The 21733-nt window shown below is 42.9% G+C and overlaps 1 protein-coding gene across 7 annotated transcripts in view; it reads left to right on the top strand.

The window, feature by feature from the left end:
• The window catches only part of IL17RA (interleukin 17 receptor A), a 214092-nt gene that overhangs the window by 124805 nt on the left and 67554 nt on the right, over window positions 1-21733 (top strand). For all 7 annotated transcript variants that reach the window (XM_085652194.1, XM_085652192.1, XM_085652193.1 and 4 more), the window contains one exon: window positions 15711-15837. In XM_085652194.1, coding sequence (XP_085508320.1) covers window positions 15711-15837 — 127 coding nt within the window. The remainder of the gene's footprint in view (window positions 1-15710; window positions 15838-21733) is intronic.

Raw genomic sequence — 21733 nt, 5'->3', positions numbered from 1 at the left:
TCCAACAGCTGAGGTTAGGTTGAATTAGCCCTCTGAAATCTACCGGCCTTCATTGGTAATTCTGGAGCCCCTCCTGTTTTTTTGACAAGAGTATGCTAGATCCTATCATGGTGGCTTGAAAAAATATATATTTTCTACACCACCTAACAAGTAGCAAAGTGGTATAGGCCAGCTCTGACAAGTCCCATGTTTATATCCGGGCAATCCATCACTGGAGATCTTTGTGATTTAGGCTTCTTCAATAAACCTTAAGGGAAGCTGCTTTCCAGCTGCTCTTCTAGAAAGGGAATCTGAGTGCCTGGGTGCAATGTCTCTTAAAGTTATTGCATGTTATAGATTGATGATGTGTGCAGCAAATATTTTCCATTTACTTGCTCTCTACACCCAAGCATTTTTGGAAAAGGCAGACCTTGCTACCATCAGTCTTATGCAATTTCGAAAAGAGGGGATATTGTTTGCAACATGTTGGGGTTACGAAAGGCTTTGCTGCGGATCATTTTTGAAAGTCCTCAAGTATACTATTATACTATGCATTCTCGGGCCTTTCCAAAATGGGATTGGACTTGTGCATCTCCTGAGCATCCACACTGCTGTCCATCTTCGTCCCCCTTTCACTTTCCATCTGGATGTTGGAGGCCTCTAAGCTACCACCCTCTATCAACTGTTGCACTTTTAAGTTTATCCTTTGCTGTGCATTCCTCACTATATGTACATTAGTCTCTGAAGTGCCCTTTTGACGCAACCTCTGGACAGGGGTGGACTGAGCTGATAGAACTAAGGTTTGCTCTTAAATGTGCACGTGCTGTTGGTAGACCTATTAATTGGGTTTGGGCTTTCTTCACACTTTTTCCAGTTTCTTTATTTTTTAACCTGTCTTTCTTCTGAAACCGCTAAAATGGCTAGCATGGCTAAAGTTGCGAACTGGCTAAGTAGTTTTTTTATTTTAAATCAGCCCATTCAAATAAAGATTATCCCACCGGCTGGCTTGCTACAAACACACCAGCACACCAGAAAGGCAAAAACAGGCAAGCAGGGGCCCGTAGAGGTTGTGAGATTCACCTTGCCAGCCCCTTGTGTTTAAACTAGGGGTGGGCGGAATTTGCTAAATTAACTTTCGCAAATTATCGCGAAAATGTTTAAAATTATCGCAAACAAGCGGAAATATTGCGAAGATGCGGAAGTTTTTTTCCCGCACGTTCGCGAGATTTTCTGCATGGTTGCGGGTCGCCAACTTACCCATGTGGTTGCTTGCGGGCACGGCCATCTTGTTTTGAGTTGTCTCGCGGTGTATGATCGCGAGAAGAAAGACGTGATCGCGCGACGCATGACGTCACTGCGGGCGCGAACTGTCGCGAGACAGCGCACATGGCTAAAAACAATACAACATCTCATGGAGAACGCGACCGGATCAAGAAAACTTGTCGGCGAACGCAGGGATTCAGGTAAGGCGATCGCGCGCACACGAGAATGTATTATTTTACAGCGTGAGCAAGAAACAAATTATTGCCAAGCTGCGGAAACCGGAAATTTTGACATTTTCGTGCTCTCCGCGGAACGCGAAAATGTCAAATTATCGCAATTTTCGCGAACGGAACAAAATTTTCGCCCAGGCCTAGTTTAAACACTCTCACCTGCGCCTCCTGAAGCCCCTCTCACCACCTAGGTTTCCAGCGAAGCGCGTGCATCTCTCTTCGGTGCGCTCAGCTGCTCATGGCTCAGCAGGTCTGTAAGTCCTTTAGCCTCTACTCATGCTACCACAAAGCTGCTGTCTGGTCTGCCCCCTGTAGAGAGGACGACATCCAAAACTCTGCGCCCTCGAACGGCTGAGAGCCTGCTTCCGGGGCACGGCCGGGAGTGAGTGCGTGAATTGCAACGCGTGCAAGAAGCATCCGCTGTCATCCCCGCGCCAGTGGGTCACAGGGTACCCTCGCAACGCCCCACCAATGCAAAGTACCCCTGTACAATTTTAGTTAACTTTGCTGATTTTCAAGTGAGAGAGAGCATATTGACTAGAGCCATCGGAAAAAAAGAGCTTTACAACAAAAGAAGTCCCACAATTCAAGATTTATTTAGAAATGACTGCATTGGGCGCAAAGAGGCAAAGAGATTTCGTACGGATGATTGATTCTTAGGGGGGCACAAGCAACCATCGTGCAGCGATCCAAACTTAAAGTTCTTGGGAATGGCAAATTCTATCTATTGGATGAGGTAGGGAAAGCACAGTGGTTACTACAGCAACTGTCTGGTCTGTCCCGTGGTAGAAGTGGGCGGGATCGGAAGGGCACGGCGTGCCCCTACTTTTTCAATTTAACACTGTCCGTTCCTCTACTTCTTTATTTTAAAGATGCGTCCCAGGACGGCAGGGGTGGTTTGAATGTAAAAAGTATTGTGTGATGGTCCAGCCCTGTGTGATGCAGATTGAGAAAGGCCTCTGAAGTCGCCACAACCTCCTCCCCCTTCCCCTCTGTATCTGGGGCCAGGAGCCTGTCCAACAACACTGTAGGAGTCATCAATCAGCAGTGAAAACGGCTTCCTTTGGTGGCCCTGCTGCTGCAGTGATTTACACCTCATTTAGTGACGAGGCCCCCTGCTTGCCCCCACTGTGAACAATACAATGGTCACATCAGGATGCATTTTCGGCACCACCCTTGACCTCATCTGCTCTTTATTTTGGGGTTCACCCAGACTGATGATGCCACAAGGAAAGGAAGAGCACTCCAGGTGTGGAATTTGTGACGGACTGTGCCCAAACTATGGCGCTTTTAAAAATAAGCATTTGCAATGCAATAGGTCTTGCATTTGCAACATTTTAAGCTATTGGCATTGTTAATGACAATGCCTTTTATTTATCTGTTTTCAAAAATCAACACAGATAAAAGGTTTGTCATTTACAATGCCAGTAGCTCAAAGTCTAGCAAATGCGAGACCTATTCCACTGTTAATGCTTGTTTATGTTTGTGAAGAGCAAACTTTGACAAACTTGTATACTGAGCGCTGTTTAGTAAATTCAAAGTTAAAAAAGCACATACAAAGAAAATCACAATATACAAGTAAAACCAGCAAACAAAGCAAGAATTTAAAATGTACTGAGAACACGAGGGGTTCCCATACAAATGATTATGATCTCTTTCCAACTGCACCGACCATTATAATCCATAAAATGTACAAAATCTGCCCTAACAAAACAATTACAGACACATGATCAGCGGATATTGAACTGAACTACCTCACTGTACTTCTATTAATTACAAATAGTTGTACTGGGACCCGGTTAGAAGCATTACGCAATGCTGTCGTTAACGGCAAAGAAAAAGGTTTAAAAGGCGACGAAAAAAAACCATGAAGAATGAACGTTGTCCAGCTGGATTTTGGAATAGGCTGGAAACAAAATGGAGAACATCTAGGTTCACTGCAGCTACACCTTAGAATTGGGATCTATTAGTCTATGTTAATTTAAACTAGTATTTGTGTTTAACCAGTACAAATTCCCTTCTTAATTACATACATTCTTTATTTTATACATTTTGTATTTGTCATATGTACAATAATACAGAATAAACAACTGATAGGATGTAAATGGATCCAGTTTAAACCACTTCATAACTGTTCAAGTATAACCATTATTAGTTGTTCAAGTAGAATTTTCACCACAGTCAGCCACCTGACCACAAACTAACAATTTAAAGCTTAAAAAAGGTTGTTTTTAAACAAGTTCTGACAATTCACAGAACTACTGTATGAAATAATAAAGTATTTGTTTACTGTGGTGACCACTCTGGCATGGCATACAGCCAACAGGGTCTGATCGCCCCCCTGCCTCAGGCAACCCACACAAAGTAGTTAGCCATCAGCCACACATTGGGTGAATTGCAAGAGTCTTTCAAGCCTAGCCTACGAAGGAACTCAGAGTTATTCCCTTCTACCTCGCCGAACGGGTAGTGGCTTTGAACACCCCTACTCGTTCCATGAGATCAGCTAACCATCATCCTCTCACAGCGAGAAGCCCTGTCTTGCCCACCTATGTACTCCCTCAAAGTTCTAACTCTTTCGACTACTCTGAACTCTTCCATGGAAATAAATGTTTTCAAAATCACATCATGGGCACGCTCTTCCCTACGTAAATCAAATAAATAACTCACCTCACTCAAGCAAGGCCTAACTCGACCTTTAACCTCCCACCACTAGCCCAGACCTTAAATGTAGGTATGTATATATAGTATATAACTAAGTGCGTTATCATTATTCGTATGCATGGACGTACAATGCTGCAACACCTCAAAACATTTTGTTTAACTACTAGCAGCTATGCAAATAACTATCCTTAGCTTTAAAACTAAATAAGGTGAAAGCACCATACAAAAGTAAACATGCGGCCGCCATTGCCAAAGCCAGCTGGGGGAGCGCAAAACATTCACATGCTTCAAAGCTGGCGTCCCACAAGTGTATTTAAAGTAAGTGGCAGGCATTATTAATCCGTAAGCGTGCATGGCGCGCTGCTGCAAATACAAACAAGAAGGGTGGCATTTCTATGCGCTCTGACGTTCCTGCTTCAGCAAGACGGGAATTAAGTAAATAGTACATCCAACCTCTTAATGAAAGGTAGAGTGCAGGGACACATGTAAGAGGGGCAGTCCTGATGGTAGGTAACAACAGGAGACAGGGAGGTACTAAGGAGGGACTAAAAAGCCTATTAACAAATCAAAGCCCAACATTTACAAAGGACAGTCACAAAAGCCAATACAAAATAGGGACGGAGAGTGGATGCAGATTCAAATCAATACCTCAATACAGCATGTACAGCTGTTTTCCTGATTTTATTTTATAAAATGTGTAATGCTGCTCTGTCTGTGTTCAGGGATGTGGTCTTTTCAAAAATACTCTTTACCTTTTTTAAGGATATGAAATAAAAAGCAGCCCTAGGTGTCTATTTCTGTGGCACCTGAGCCACTTGTGTACCCCATCCAGGGTGGGACTGTGAAAACAAATAGGCCCAGGCAGCAAGGCAAGACTGGCGTAATGGGCATCGGGTGGGAGGCAGGAGGCTGAAGGGGTGAGAGACTGGTTTTGTGACTGGGGGCTGCAAAACCGGCCCTCAGTAACAAAACCAGCAGGACTGTCCAGCACAATGACTCACTTCTCACTCTCAAAAATTGAGTCACATCCAGGTGTTTATAACTGGGCAAAATTGGGTTGTAGCTGAAGGCAGTGCAAGTTTATCTCAGTGGGGCAGAAAGATGTTGTGGGGGGGGCGGGGGGTTAGATATGTAGCACTATGGCCAGAGCTGCCAAATTTAAAACTGGGGAACCATATCAGTCTTCATGACCGGACCACTCTCCTGAGGGATCACATTCCCCTACTAGACCATAGAAGGCCTCGCCGCTAGGCCATAGAAGCCCTTGTCTCTTAGCACCAGCAGGTGTACCCTTCTGGTGGCCAGGGTGGGTTAACCTTGATCCATACTGAAGTTCACCTCCAGTCTTGTATGCAGGCCTGCGAAGCAGCACACCCTAGATTAACAGAGACTTTGTTACTGAGGTCACAGGACCTTTGAGGCCAGTCCGTCTCACCCATTGGTGCCTCCATTGGCTTTGTTCCAGCAGTAGTAGTGAAACTCACCAGGGATCGACAATGCAGGATTTGCACACACATAAAACGAAGGGGAACATTTTTGAGGACCATGAATCATGTTTGCACCACAGAACGTGGTAAATTCACGACACAAATCTCCAAGTCATATTTATGAAGCCACTCATAGCAACTTTGCATGGAGTTGAATGGTTTCATAAATAAGGAGTAATGCGACACAGCGCAATCGCCGCTTTGCCTTCCTCTGCACAAGGGATGCGTTGTGGTGGGTGTTCCCATGCAACTCCCATGGTTTTTGATGCATTCCTAGATTTACAAGGACTTGTAAACCTGGGAATGTATCAAAATCTTACGCCTCCCAAGGGAGGCACAACAAGGACAAATATCTTTATTTCTCCCTGTTTTTTCCTCTTTCAATATATGCAGCACACTTAGAGAGAGGAAAAAGCCTCTCAGGATTGTTTTTGTGCAGGAAGGTGCCCCTTCCTGCACAAAAACAATCCTGCATGCAACAGGGTGCCTGCATTGGCGCTAGGCTGACGAAACAGCACCAGGGCAGGGGAAAAAGACATAAATGGACTATTGGATAAATACGGTGCATTCCTGCTCTTTCCCTGTGACGCAGGGCAGCACAGCAAAATAACTTGTTGCGCTGCCCTGCGCCACGATCATCTAAGTGCGCAAACTTCACGGTCTCTCTGCTTCTTGCACAAGCTCTTTTAACATGTGCTGCCTGCTTTGGGGCCACTGCAATTATGCAGCAATGGAGTATAAAATTATGTTGCAGTGTTGAATAAATTATGCAGCAAAGAAAGGCTGCAGCGTAAGGTGTGGTACAGTTTCGGATACTTTATTATTTTGACTTTTTTACACATACTAACAGTCTCTGCTAAGCTTTTGCCTCATTAATACCAGTTTAACATACAAGTGCAGCAGTGACAACCGTGACCAGTCAGCCTTTGTAAAGGGCCTTCTACTTCACAGCAACACAAGTCACGTGTTTTGATCCATTTGAGCTACAAACAATTTTTTAGTTAGAACCATCAGATTATGCAACGGATGATGTATTATGTGGAAAATATGGCAGAGCTATAATTGTGTAAAACATTTGCAAACTATGATATTTTGCCACTCATGTTTGAACTTCCTCATGCAGTCTATGTTGGGTGGTATTTCTAGACACCTACGGTGCTTGTGGAGAGACAAAGGATGAAGTTGTCTAATAGTGATTGCAGATGATATTAGTCTGAAGGGGAGAAAATAACTGATTGAGATAATCCGAGGTCCACATCCTATTTCTGACTTTACCACTGTTTGAGTCTCATAATTTCAGGATTGATATATTTGCAATTCTCATTGCTAACTAACTTGAGTAGTAATTGTGAGAAAGTGCCATCTTTCTTGCATGGTATGCCCCCACCTTTTGCTGAATTGCTGAATGTACTTTGACTGAGTATGCCCTGGACTCCTGCCAATCAGGTGCCCAGGGCCTATGTTCCTAACCTAAAACCCAAATTGGCAAACCCTGGCCACATGTCAGCCCCTGGTAAATAGTACCCTAGGTACCCAGGGCCTTGTGACCATGGAAGGCCTCTAAGGGCTGCAGCACTTATTGTGCCACCCTTAGAGGCCCTGTACCCTAACACACACACACTGCCCTTGCAGGCTGAGTGTCTGGGTACAAGACAAAACAAAGAGTCGAGATTGCACACATCCCTGTGTGCCATGCCCACAACCTACACTGCCCTGGCATACATCAGCCACCCCTAGCTGGGTGCCCTATACCAGTGGTGTGGGCACAGGAGCATGAGCCCTGTGCCCCTACGGTACCCAGGTCCATTCCTGGGCACTGTAAGTGCAGTGCTGCCATTTAAGAGTATATGGTGCTGGGAGCTCGTCAAACACGAACCCCACAGCACCATAATGGCAACACTGAAGACTGAGAAGTTTGGTATCAAACTTCTCAGCACATTAAAGCCGCACTGATGCCAGTGTGAGATTTAATGTACAAAGCACTGCAGAGGGCATCTTAGAGATGCCCCCTGAAACCTAACCTACAATCCACGTCTTGTCTGAGAGGCTGCCTAGGCTGCCACACAGCAGACATGTTTGCTGGACCCCTGGGTGGAGAGCCTCCCGCTCTCCTGGGCCTGCAACAATACACATCCTGGCCGAGGTGCTAGGTCTCCTCCCCCACGATGGGCAGGGGGAAGCTTCAAAGGCATGCCGCCTTTGTGAGCTTCTCCATGCCACTTACTGTACTCCGCAACTGGCCCCCACCGGTTCTGACCCCCACTCTGGCGGGAAGACTGGCCGGAAACTCCAAGTAAGGACATGGGATGTGCCAGCCCTGCCAACCCCACCCCTCAGGTGGGGAAGGTGAGGTGAAGCACATCTCCGGGCCCTCGCCATCTTGAAGATGGGGAGCCCTACCCAATCAGGACTAGGCCACTGCCCCCCTCCCACAGGAGAGTGGCAGGATAGGGGCTGTACCCACCCCAGGACGGGGGCTGCGCAAGAACCCAATCCCTATGGAATGGGATATCATGATGGAGGCCTTCAAAGCCATAGAGCTGAATCCCCTACCCAGCACCCCTAATGTATAGCAGATACACGCTGGACTGCCGCTGCAATGTGAGATAGAGCCTAGGGCACGCACGGGCAAGATGCCTAACTAGTTAACATGTTCACTAATACAGAGGTCACAGCATTGTAGCGACTGAGACGTAGCAATACCTCTCTGATTAGGGAAGCATGATTAGGCTCCAGGTTTAGGGTTTGTCCTAGCGCTTAGAGACCTGTTGGTGATTTGGCGCTATACAAATATAAATTAACAATAACAATTTGACCAGAGAAGCCAGACTGGGGGGAAGGGGTGGGCAGTTGTTAATGTGTTAATGCCAATATGGTTATCGGAACCTTTGTAATTCATGAACAAGATATATTACCTTAATGTAGCTATAATGATCTCAAATAAGCTGCTGGTTGTAATACACGTGCACATAACAAATGTATGAAACGCAGCCTCAATACAACATTGTGTATAAATTGTATTTATCGAAGTAACCGAAAAATCAATAAAATGTTTTTTTTAAAAATCAGATTACCTTCTGGAAGGTTGACAAAGAAAGTAGATGGGGGTCTGATCAGTGGATTAATTAATAATAGGCTAACTATAGCCACAATAAATGCACCAATTGAAGAAAATCCTTTAACACCTTTGGATCTGAAGCATGCATTACTGCATATCCCTGGAACAGTATTGGGGGGCGATTTAAACGTTTTACGTTTTACGAAATTGGACACTGGTACACGGAAACAGAATAAGCCCCGAACAAAAAAAATAATATTAGGGGAGTGTATGCAAGGATTAGACTTGATAGGCATATGGTATACAACATTTCACAATAAGAGAGAGTATTCATGTTTTTCAGATAAATATAAAACAGCGGCAAGATTAGATTATTTTTTTACTTCACATAATCAAAAATAAATTAACTGCACATATATAGAAATCTGATTTTCCGATCATGCATTGGTAAAGTTAGAAGCAGCAGGGCTTGGGGCATGGTAGCTATCATCATAATGGTCCTTTAAAAAAGTTCAGCTCGAGGATGAAGACTGGTGCACGCAAACCCAGAATGAAATAAAAAGCTTTTTTCAATTGAACAGGACTACAGCTAGGGTAGAAAGTGTTTGGTAGGCTTTTAAATCCACTCTTCGTGGATACATAACTACTAAAGATATAGCAGCTAAGTGCCTCCGAAATGCATATATAGCACAATTAGAATTAGCAGTCAGATGAGCAAATGAGCAATATATAAGGGATAAAAGTAGTATAAATAAATTTACATTAGTGCAAGAACATAAAACTATGAAAGATTATTATTACACTAAAGGCTACTTGGACAATTCTGCATATCTCCAAAAAGTGTACGAGGGGAGTGAGTTCACCGGTACATTTTTAGACTTGCAAACAAGAAAGAGATGGGCATACAGTAGAATTACTGCTTTGGTAGACAAGGATACAAATATTCGCATTACAGATTAAATACAGATACAAGAGAAGTTCTTAAAACACTATGAAAACTATATATTCGGTTAGGCAGGAGGTCGATATGTTAAAACTAAAGGGTTTTCTTAGCAAAATCTCCATTCCAAAACTACAGGCAAGTCAAATTGAGAATATGTTGGCAGATGTCACATTAAAATAAATAGAAGATGTCGTGCAATCTCTGGCTAACCGAAAAGCACCTGGAGAAGATGGGTTGCCTGCTGAACTATATAAAAAATGCATTTCAATATTAAATCCTGAATTAGTAATACTAGCCAATCGTATTTTGAAGGGAGCGAGATTCCATCCTCTTTTCGTACATAAGTAGTAGTTAGCTTTTTAACAAAGAACAAAGACAAGGAGGACGTTAATTCTTACTGGCCTATAAGCCTCTTTAACACAGACTATAAAATTATAGCCAAATTATTGGCAAACTGTATGGGGTCAGTTATACATTTACACCAGAGTAGATTTGTGTCAGGGAGACAATTACCTTTTAATACTATTTTTTAGTTGAAGCTATTGAATATTCTAGTCAAAACAACATTTTGGCACAGATTATATTATTAGATGCCGAGAGTGCTTTTGACTTGGTCTGTTGGGAAAGCCTTTTTTACATTTTAATTGAGTTTGGATTTCCTGATGAATTGAGTAATATGATATCTGAGTTTTATAAAGGGGCTTCTGCACAGATAATTATGAACTCTAGCAAGATTGGCATCTGTAAAGTTAACAGAGGAACAACACAAGGCGCCCTCTGTCTCCACTACTTTTCGCTCTTTTAATAGAGCCCTTAGCCATAGCCAATAGGTCAATTAGCAATTCAACATCTCCGATTGAAGGAAAGACAAACATAAAACTATATGCTGATGATATAGCTCTGTTTCTCAGACCGGACTTAGAAGTGCAAAATAATATATTTAGATTCTTCCAGGAATATCAGCTAATTGGAGGATATAAAATAAATAATTAATTAAAGATGACGATTCTAATCTGCCATATGGTACCTGACACTTTATTAACAGCACTTGGTAGACTGGTCAACACTAGACCTAAGAGGCATCTTGGTATATACGTCTCCGAAAATGTAAATGACCTTTATGTGTTAAACTATGTCCCTTTAATTAACAAGACAAGAGTTGTTTTCAAAATGGAGTAATTTGCCTCTTTCAATACTGGGTCGGGCTGCACTTATCCGTATGTCGGGTTTTACCTTTATGCTACTTTTGTTTCTCAGTCATCTCTAATGCAATACAAATGATTTTTTTTTTTAAAGTGCAAGGTATGTTTTCTACTTTTTATGGGCAAACAAATCACATAGACTAGCTCTGGATGCACTTTATAGACTGGTCAATGAAGATGGCATAGGCCTCCCTAATTTGAAAGAATATTATTTTGCACACAACACATATAGCTCAGCTAAGTCTTTAAATATTAATAGATCTAATTTCTCTACAATATGGTATTAAAGATTTTATGCGTTTAACAAAACCCCCCCAAACAGCTAGATATAAGACGCTACAGTGGAATATCAAGCATAAGCATCAACTGTTTCGGTTTTATGAGAGTCCCATGATTAATGGAGCAATATTGCTATCAGATATATACATGGGGTAGGGTTTCTTGATAGACAGGAACGCAATGTCTAAATGGATAAGCAACGACTTTGTGAAATATGGGACTTTTTGGAGGGGGATTGGAAAGACTGGAATCAAATAGAGCCCAGTATTAGATACTGTAAAATAAATTATGCTATGGTCCTTTATTAAAATTAGGCATTTTATACGGGAATTAAATCCCTTACACATAATTGCAACAAAGAATCTTGCTGAGTAACTGATAGAATTAAAAACCTGCAAGACAATTAGTAGCTGGGTTTTGCTCCTACGCAGCCAGGTGGCATGTAAACTGTATGGGAAATCCCCCAAAATGGCAGTCGAAAGAAGTCCTCCAGATATCTAGTGTAGCTTGGGATCAGATTAATGAGTTTAATTTCTCTGTACTGAAAGGCCCCAATCTCCAACGCATGCAATTTTATACCAAGTGGCTCATAAATAGAACCCCCGATTTCCTCCATAAAATAATTTTTAAGAGAAGTCTCCAGATATATCCTACATACCCAAATCAACTGCCCATATCACAGGTATTGGAACACATGCTGATCAATTCTTCGCCTCTCAAACTCATTACTCGATTATATAACAATTTGCAGCCATCTTCCCCGCTAACAATCCCAAGAGCGCTGGGCGAGTGGAACACTGAAATGTACCCCCCCCGCTTATCAGAGGAGCAATGGCGCTCCTGCTGTAGTCAACTGCGCAAGTTATCACCCAACTATAAGCTGAAGCGGATTCATTTTAAATTCCTCCACAGATTCTAGAGAACCCCTGCACAGTTGCATCGAATGGGCCTGCGGCCTGACGCTAACTGTTGGAGGTGTGATGCAGCTTCGGCATCATTCATTCACCAAGCATGGTTCTGCCCCTCCATAGCGGCATATTGGGTAGAAATATTTGCTAAAATCGGAGCGATCCTTGGGATCTCAGACGCTCCCTCACCCCAGGTGACTCCAACTAATATCCGCAAACTGCATGCCATGCTGCTACTGTTGACCAAGCGCAGGGTGGCTATACATTGGGGCGGACCTGGCGCGCCTGCGGTCAAAGCATGGATGGAGGAAGTTGTCTTCTGTCAAACGCAGTTATCTCTTTTTGGGGAAATGATGCCTATAGCCTCTAGACCTAAAGATATATGGGGTCCAGTGTCTGAGTGGCTTAGACTCAATCAACCTGGCACGGCTGACCCTCCAACTTCCGAGAATAGTGCTTAGTTGTCTAATCTTTGATTTGCCCATAATTTGCACCTGTGAGTTCCCAGATTATCTCTTGGGCCTAGTTAAACCAGCACTTACGTGGCAAGTCTCTAATTAGAATCGGCTGCATGAGATGGCTCTAGCATGAAACGTGGATATTGTATAACATTGGAATGTATTTGACCTGGTATCATTGTTATTGTTACTGTTTATATAATAGATCCTTATGCTACTAATGACAAGTAACAGAGTGTATCTTGATGTGTATGTTAAGAAATGCCTATAAAAAGATTTTTTTTTAAACAGGAAAGTCACCACTTCTGACCACATGATTGTACCACTGTTTTGACTTAGTCCTGGTACCCTTTCCTTATAAATAATTGTTTTAGGTTAACGGAGCCTATTTTAGTCACCACTCACTCACCAAACTCATGTAATTCCCTCACTTGCATTCATCTACACAGCATCTCCAGATCAAAAGATCTCTGACAAAGAAGCCCCCAGGCCCGCCAGGCACTGCAGGGCCGGCCAGACGAGGAGCGCTCAATGATGAAGCATGACACCCTAACAGGTGTGTGCGGGCACCAAGATCTGATTTTCAGATCTTCCTGTGACACGTACCCTAGCCATCTGGTTCAACTCTCTGTGTCCACTTGGCAGAGGAGGAACTACCCTGATTTTGATAACAAATCTACCAAGAATACCCATGCAAAAATGTAGTTAATAGAAACGCCTATAAAGCCTCATCATGTTAAACAAATAGATAGTTTGAAAAGGGAGCAGGACATGTTCTCATTCTGGCCTGCAGTGTGCTTCTATTGATGTACACAACAGAAAAGCTATATAGCGCTCTACTGGGGTGAAGATGCCCTCACGACGCGTGTCCAGTCATGCCTGTGAACTACCTCTCATTTGAAAACCAGCATTGAAAACGCATTCCAAAAGTGTGTTCCAAAGTGGTGCAGGGAATCACATGTGAAGGGCGCAAAGTTAATGAAGGAAATAAATGTCTTGCAAAAAAAACAATTATGGCAAAACGTGTTGCCACCATTCTCTCCAATATGCAAATATTTGTGGAAAGATAAAGGCTTGTTCCACACAAACTGTACTGTGTGAACGCATGCGTGTGCATCCGCACTTGTTATAAGCCGCTATTCTACAGTGGTGCCAGCTTTCCTCGTTTACTGAAGCCATGCATAGTGAATTTGCATTCTTTCAAACCTCACACGCAGTAGACTGCCATATTCTAGACCACCATCCAAACGTATTGTACTTACACTTCCCAAAGTGGCACCATCCATTTTTGCTGCATATTAGCGTGTAAAATGTTACCCTTGGGGGTTGTACTCGCCTATTTTTGGTGCATTATCCACCGCTTTAAGTCTTATCTGTCCCGTGTTTTTGTGTTTTCCCAGTGGGTGATGTAGTGTTTTGATGCTGCTTGCCTGGCTCTTTGTATAAGATGTTGTTTAAGGTTCAGAGGGTGGATTATCACGTAATATGTTTCACCATCATCTGCTTTGGTATTTACGTTCACCAGACTGCTCGTCCTCAATCAAGGGTGTGTGCCAAGCATAGACGGTAGGAGGTCACCAGAAAACAGGTGGAAGACACCTCCCCACACTATCTACCCCAGCGCTGACCCCCACGGACAGCAGTGTGTTGTGCTGTTGGTTGGTTGACGCTCTGTAAGTACCAACACTTCACACACCAAACAAGGAAGGCTTCTAGTGCTCTGGTCTTGGTATCCTAACACCTCACCCCTGTCCTCGTGACCCCTTTCTTGGGGTTCCCTATGCTGCAGGCCTTAGCTTCCTCCAAATTTATGAAGTGTGCAAAAAACCCTGCCAACTATATACATTTGTGGTATAAAAATACAAATAATCTTTTTACATACATCCAGGAAATATCATTTCCAAATGAACTTTACTCAACAGCACACACTTCCATCGCTACACTGTCGTATAGGCACTAATGGGTGAGTGAGGTTCTGGTAATGAGTGAGGTTCTGGTAATGAGTGAGGTTCTGGTAATGAGTGAGGTTCTGGTAATGAGTGAGGTTCTGGTAATGAGTGAGGTTTGGGTAATGAGTGAGGTTCGGGTAATGAGTGAGGTTCGGGTAATGAATGAGGTTCTGGTAATGAGTGAGGTTCGGGTGAGTGAAACTCCGGTAATAGCTTTCTTTCGCCTAATACCTTAGAAAAAAGGTAAAACTGCATTATTACTGACAGAAGACAGCCTGGAAGACCTGTGTGCTGTACAATTGTAGCCAGCCTCAATATTCACTCATCCACAAGCTTATGTAATTACTCAGTTATTAAATTAAGCCAGGACTCACTCATCCACGAGCTTACACCATATGTATTTATAAGCAAGTTTCAACCACACACCTTATAAGATGTAGCATGCTACCCAAGTAGGCAAACGCTTCAACACCCCACATAGGTATTAAGCGCTACATAAATATTGCAATACAATACAATCAGTGTGCAGAGGAAATTTAAGTAAGCGTTAGCAACAGAAAGAGAGGAAGAGTGATGTAGATAAAGCAGGACAAAGAGAATAAAGGAGGACTCTGATATGTAGAGAAGTGAGACATTGATACATACTGGGAAGGGACACAGAAAAACAAAATGGGGATAGGTAGAAGAAATGTTCTTAAGAACGCAATCATTACAGAAATTAATTAAAATGGAATGGTATGATCTAGCTTGGTGTGGCAGGGCATACAGAAAGAAACAGACTAATGGATGGATGGATGGAAGGGGACCGAAGGGCATAGAGGGTACACAAGAGGGGATTTTTTATTTTTTAATGCCATCGACAAAGGTATTGTGTTACAGGAATGATCTAGGTAGGATATCAACTGTGAACATATACCTCCGGTTAGTATATATATCTGCATATGATTTACCGTCCTTAATTCAAAATCTATACGCTTTGAGACACCCACCCACCTTTGAAATCCCATGGTGACAGCTGCTCTAGCTCTCTACACTTGCTTGTACAGGCTAATTCAGGATTTAGTCTTAAGCCCCGCCACTTTCAATATTCACCAGCCTCCACTGCACTGACCATGATGTTGGTTCGTTACCATTGATTGTTGAAGTAAGTGAAGTGATGCCTTGTGGAATCGTCATGGACTGCAGTGCAACCTCATGTACCAGAATGTGGTCGTCATTATTGTTCTGTTTGATTCCTACTGACAGATGCTGAGTAACTTCTCCCCTTCTTTGTATTTTCCTCATTTATTTCAGTGGCAGTTTGCATACAATCGCTTTATTGTGGCCCCAGGAATCACCTATCTAGTGGCTGTTCATCACCTGCCCAGGTTGGACGGCACACAGGACATGAACCAGAAATCGCAGAGTTATACCGTGCCTGGTTAGTAGTTTTCGGTTGCACACTTTTTGCAGAAGTCCTGGGCAGATGAGACTGTACAGGATAAAGAGAGACAACTAAGGGATGTTCTTGTAGTCACTGTTTCCCAAGAATGAGTGTTCTAAGACTCCCTAATGTTTCCCTAAAAGTTTTGAGGTTGTTTCAGAAAAGCTGTACACACCATGAAAGCAAGCCTTTGCAAATCGTTTTTACCTGCTTGAGATGAAGGTAAGGTTTTTTACCACTGTGTATGAGCCATGAAAGTTGATGATGGGGTGTTGTGTTCTGTTTGTTTTGGTGGTGTTCAATTAAAAATTGGTCTGCACGACTAAGAAGCCTTTCCAGCATAACCGAGACTCATAATTTTTGAAAACGATCAAAATATTCTATGCAGAGAAAGGCATGTGGTTGTTCCAAGAGCTGTCACCTGGCTACCAGACGTTTGCTGCACTGTGACTGAAACTCATGGAGTGGGGGGAGTCTGGTGCTCAGTGTAGGTAGGAACATCCATCGAACGCCCAGTTGTTTTTGAGTGGAACTTGATGTCCTTGTAAGGGAAACATCTTGTCTAGGGATGTACCCTTGGAGGGAGATGCTAGAAAAATTAACGTGATGCTCTTCCACCATCATTTCTAGTTTTCCGATCACTGGAAATGTCTGCGATGCCGAATGTTTTTATCTTTGGATTGCATATTTTAAATTTTCCCTTCGCCACTCAGAACATTACTTCTAATCTATACTGTGGCACCCAGCCAGCTGTGTATTTGTACCACATACTATGCATCAGGCCAAAGCAACAGTGTAAAACATCTGATTATATTATCGACATATCAAACTCAATCTCAAGTTGTGTTGTTACCGGTCGTTGATTGCAGCCTATTGCCACTGGGCAGTCTATGGACGGCTTCAATTGAGTTATTGACGTACTGGATTACCCATAAGGGCTGAAAACCAGAGCACCATCCTATTGGTGTTGAGGCACAGCTCTTTTTAAGAACATGTATATTTTTAGAGAAATAAATATTGATAATCGAACTATTCAAAGATTTAAAACAATTCTGTGATTGTCTATCCCTTCGAATGTCTGTCCTTGTACAGTGTTTACACTCGTACACTGTTCATGGATCCTCTGTAGCTAGTTGAGGCTTCCTTTATTTTCTTGATCTGTAGCGCACTATATGGTATTATCGTACTGTACATTCCTTGTGTATTTCTGGAACAGACCTTCCTTCATTCTTTCAATTGTTGATGAGCTGGCTAGAATTGTGAATAGAGAGCACACACAGTTTCTTCTGCCTGCAGAATGGGTCTTTATGATGGTCATGTCAGTGGTTGCTACCCATCTTCCTAGCCCAGGTACATGTGATCCTGTATATCTTGGACTGGCTGCTGAAGGCAGGTTGTCACACCGCTTGTTTAGACCATAAGCGGATCACAATATTGCTGCTGTTCGGCTTTGGGTTCTCTATCAATGGATCCACATCTCGTCTCAGTTCATGCAGAGGCTGCCTTCACTTAGGTCATCTTCGACATTGTTTCCCTGGAAGCCTGTCTGCCCCTGCATGGAGCCTAGGGTGCTCAGGCTATGCTGTTTTGGATGAAAGCTGCTCCTCAACATCTATAGTCTTGCGGCTGATGGACCTCTTAGCATCTTATAGATTGTTGGGACCTTCCACTTGGTGGCACATGTGGGCATTCAGTGAGAACTTTCACAGTTGTGGGCACAATGTGCTCATAAAATCCTACACCTAGAAACATCACCTTGCCCACAGGTGGGTGGATCAGGGACAGTGTTAACCTCCATATTTTACAAGGCAATGTGTCCCAGAGAAAAGGTACTAACAGCATTTAAAATTACAGTCCAGAAAAAAAATGGTTGGCTTAATTAGTGAGTTATAGAGCGGATATTAGAAAAACCATGAAGGTTTATTACAAAATTTAAAGGAGTATAACACAGAAATCGTGAAGTACAGATGCAGCACACCTCATTTAAAATGCATAAATCATTGCAATGGAGACTCTCAGTAATAAAGTAATACAGAATATTAAATCAAATCAATAAATTATTTAACCAGAAACATCCATAAAGGTTTAGTTTTAAAATGTCACTAAATCATATATCATGGCATGTGGCCCAAATAGAATCAATGTTTTATCAATGGTAATGGGTAAAAATCATTTGGAAAGTACCAACAGTTTTTCCTACCTGGATGGAATTGTCGATTGCTTGGGTTCCTGGGAGCCCAATATAGCATCTTGAAGGCTAGAGCTTTCTCGAACAGTAGGGTCCAGTTTTTAACCCCTTCAGTGCCTGCCCCTTTCCCCGCCCTGTGCCGGCCGTTGCATTAGCGGGCGGGGTTTATGACGAGCTGGTCTCGTCATGGGCACAGCGCAACCGCGGCCCATGACGAGACCAGCTCGTCATGGGCATTGAAGAGGTTAACATTACGCATTTACCAGGAGGGATCTCCTTGCCACTGCTCTTTTAAATTTATAAAATCCAATGTGTCCTAGTTGCAACTTATGGCACTGAGATTTGGGGTATCGCAAACAGTGCCGCTATTCAGGTGGAAGAAAACTGCTTCTGCACAAAGATTTTGTCTATCCCTCTAACTTCTTCTCACTATATATGTCACGAGGAGCTCGGACTCCGTTATATAAAGGACTATGTTAAATCCAGGCCTACTTCCTTCTGGATTTCCATTTAGGGAATGAGGAAGCGCCTCGTTATTAAAGATTGCTTAGCAGACGCTAAGGGTCTCAGCAACTCTTTGTTTGCTCATGTCGAGGAAAATCTTTATGATCTGGGCAAGTCTCACCTCTTTGACCCTAGTTCTTGCTGTGGGTGGATTAAAAGGAATGGAAAGACCAGCTGCCAAATTGTGCACATGCTCCTAGGTAAACCATGGAAAGCAAGAAACCATTTGTTTGAGTTTACCCATGTTTCAGGCCTTCACACATCCTGGAGGATTATTTCATCATTATTAATGGATGGTTGAAAAGATGCCTCTTGTTTCGTATCAGAGCTGGTACTGTTGTGGATCTGGTATGTTTCCTGTTAGAGCCCTTTAAAGCGGCCACTACTTGCCCTTGCCCATGGGATGGCACGTCCACTCAGTCCCTGTTACAGGTTTTTCTGTTTTTGTAAGTTCTACTTGAAATAAACTAGACAAATTTTAATTATGTTTCTCACGATATGTAACATACAACAGTGTCGAATATCTCTGTATTACCTTCAACAGCTGGCTAATAGTGAATGTTGTTTTAATCTATGATCTTTTTAAAAATCAGCTATTAGTTTCCAAAGCACAGTGCACTTTGATTAATTGTTCATGTATAATATAGGAGTTGTAATGATGTATTGCGTTATAATATTTATACCTGTATATTTTCTCATGCTTTTTAATTGTGTCTTATGCTCTTTTATGGGTGTTTTATGCTTCCAATTAAAGAATTTATTGATTAAATAGACGAAATCAATTACAGGCAAAGTCCCAAACGAAATCTCCTCCTAGAACAAAAGGAAAACTGCAGTCATTGTGGTGTGAGCAAAGAAATTCATTTTCAATTGTTGTAAAGCGCTGCTGGAGCGCTACCTCCTCTGCAACTCGCTCTGCGGCATTCACTTGCTGGGGTTAAGCCGCCGACCCCTTGGCTGCTGGGGACCATAAGTCCCAGAAACCCTTCCTGCATCTCTCGAGGATGAATGTTGACATCAGCACCTTAGGGTGGTTCTTGTATTCTGCTCTGTGTCATCATGGGTGGGACACAGTTGCTGTGGTTGCTGATGGCTTCATCCACAAGTGTATGGAGCCTGAAGTATAAGAAAGTGAAAAATCTGCTGATAGGTAGAGTATCAAGCAGAAAGAAAATTAGCAAAGGTATGTAAATTATTCTTTTTCCTGTTAAAAGCAGTTTGGGTTAGCCCTAGGGAAGATTCCAAGCAACTCTGGCAGGTATTAGACAGGACAAAACCAAGCAAGCCACCTTTGAAACTACTTATCTTTCAGCAGACTGTGTTTTCCTTTACTTGCTAAACCACCTCAGAGGGGTGTCCTGTGCCATCTTAAAATGGTTCCACTCGTCCCTTATCCCCCCAGTCACGAATGATACTGGGTAAACAACTGGCACAGAAAGAAATTGGCAAGGAAGAAATGGCGAAGAACTTCAAATGTCAGTCGTTACATAGCATAGGGTAAGCTATCACAACATGTTTTTATGATACATAGGATTCTGCAATCCCTGTATTAAAAACCGGTCTCTAAATTCTTTATAATAGGTGATTTATGACGCACCCACTCGCCCATTATAAATAAATGATGTCAAACTCAACTGCAATAATTTATTAGAACATTGAAATGTTGGGAGCTCCTTTGTAGACAATGGAGTGCTCCATGCTTCTACGGGCAGGTAAAGGCCCGCAGAGCAACATTCCAATATTTACAAAGGCCTCTTGGAGCTCGAGGGAATTTAAATCCCCTCGAGCTCCGAGAGGCCTTTGTTTTATTTGTTAGAACATTCTGCCCTCTAGTGGCAGAATTTTCTAATAGCCTTATAGCCCTTGGTAGCAGGGCTATACCGGCTATTAAAGTCCTGGTCCCTTGTTAAAGCTCCTCGCCTTCGGCTCGGGCCTTTAACGATGCAGCGGGCCTTTAATAGCCGGTATAGTCCACTACGGCGGGCTATAAGGCTATATTAGAACATTGGAATGTTGAGTGCTCTGTTAAAAACAATGAAGCAGCAGCAGCCTATATAAACTGGTATAGGCCCGCTGCTCTCAACATTTCAATGTCCTAATACCCTGCCTTTGTCTTTCCCCTGCCTCTCGAAAATATATTAATGAGGCAGAAGAAAGCAAAAGGCAGAGGCCGTGCAGGACACTCACAGCCTTCACCCTTCCCTCCTCCTGTAGCTCAGTGTGACCAAGGCTTTAGAAGGAGGTAAGGGTGAATGCTGCTCAGCTCCTGGGCCTCCCTGGCTTAGCTGAACTACAAAAAGCAGTTCAGCCAAGTTGCGGAGCACCAGCGGCTGACTTCAGCCCCCTTTCACATCTCTTGCTGGAATGTTCTTCAGCTAACATCCCTGGCCCTGTGTGTGCTGTTAGCTGTAGAACATTCACAGGAAGAGCTGTGAAACAAAGGATTCGGAGCCGAGGGGGATTTCAACCCCATCGGGGTCCGAGAGGCCTTTGTTTTTTTAATTAGAACATTCTGCCCTCATGGGGCGGAATGTTCTAATAGCGTTACAGCCTGCTCAGGCCGTTAACAAGAAGTGGGCCTTTAATGGCCGACATAGTCTGCTTCGGTCAGCTATAAAGCTAGAATATGTCACATTGCCTACTGCGAGAGCCAGCATCTGAGGGGAAAGGCAGCACGGGTCATAGAACATAATTAAAGCAGCTGTTTAAAAACATGGCTTTTTTTTCTCCTCTATTTTTCTAGCTTACAGTGACGAGCAGAAAGTAGATACCTATAGCATCATGTTTATGTTTTGCATCACTAGGGAATTACAGACTATTTAGAATCTTTCTGCATATTTTTACTCATTTCGAGCGACTTTAGCTAAAAAAAACTGGACTGGTGTTAAACTGATTCTAATATCTTTTTGCAACTAATGTCTAACAGCTTTTTGCACTAGAGATTTTATTTTTATGCTTCATATTTGCAAACATTCTTTCCCTTTCATATGAAAGAGCTACACACCAAGTATTCCTTGCAGTACATGATTTGCATATTTCAAGTAACCTCTGAGTTCCATAACCTTATAAAGGTACTCAACCTTCGGCCTCCTATCTCTCTATGGTCATGGAACTCTTCGGTGACTTGCAATATTCTTATAATATACAGCAGGGGGAACTTTATCCCATATATAATAACTATAAAACCGCCACCCACTTTCA

The sequence above is a fragment of the Triturus cristatus genome, chromosome 4_1, assembly GCF_964204655.1.
Source record: "Triturus cristatus chromosome 4_1, aTriCri1.1, whole genome shotgun sequence".
NCBI classification, from domain to species: Eukaryota; Metazoa; Chordata; class Amphibia; order Caudata; family Salamandridae; genus Triturus; species Triturus cristatus.
Note: the sequence above shows the minus strand (reverse complement) of the source record. Positions and strands in the feature narration are given on the sequence as shown.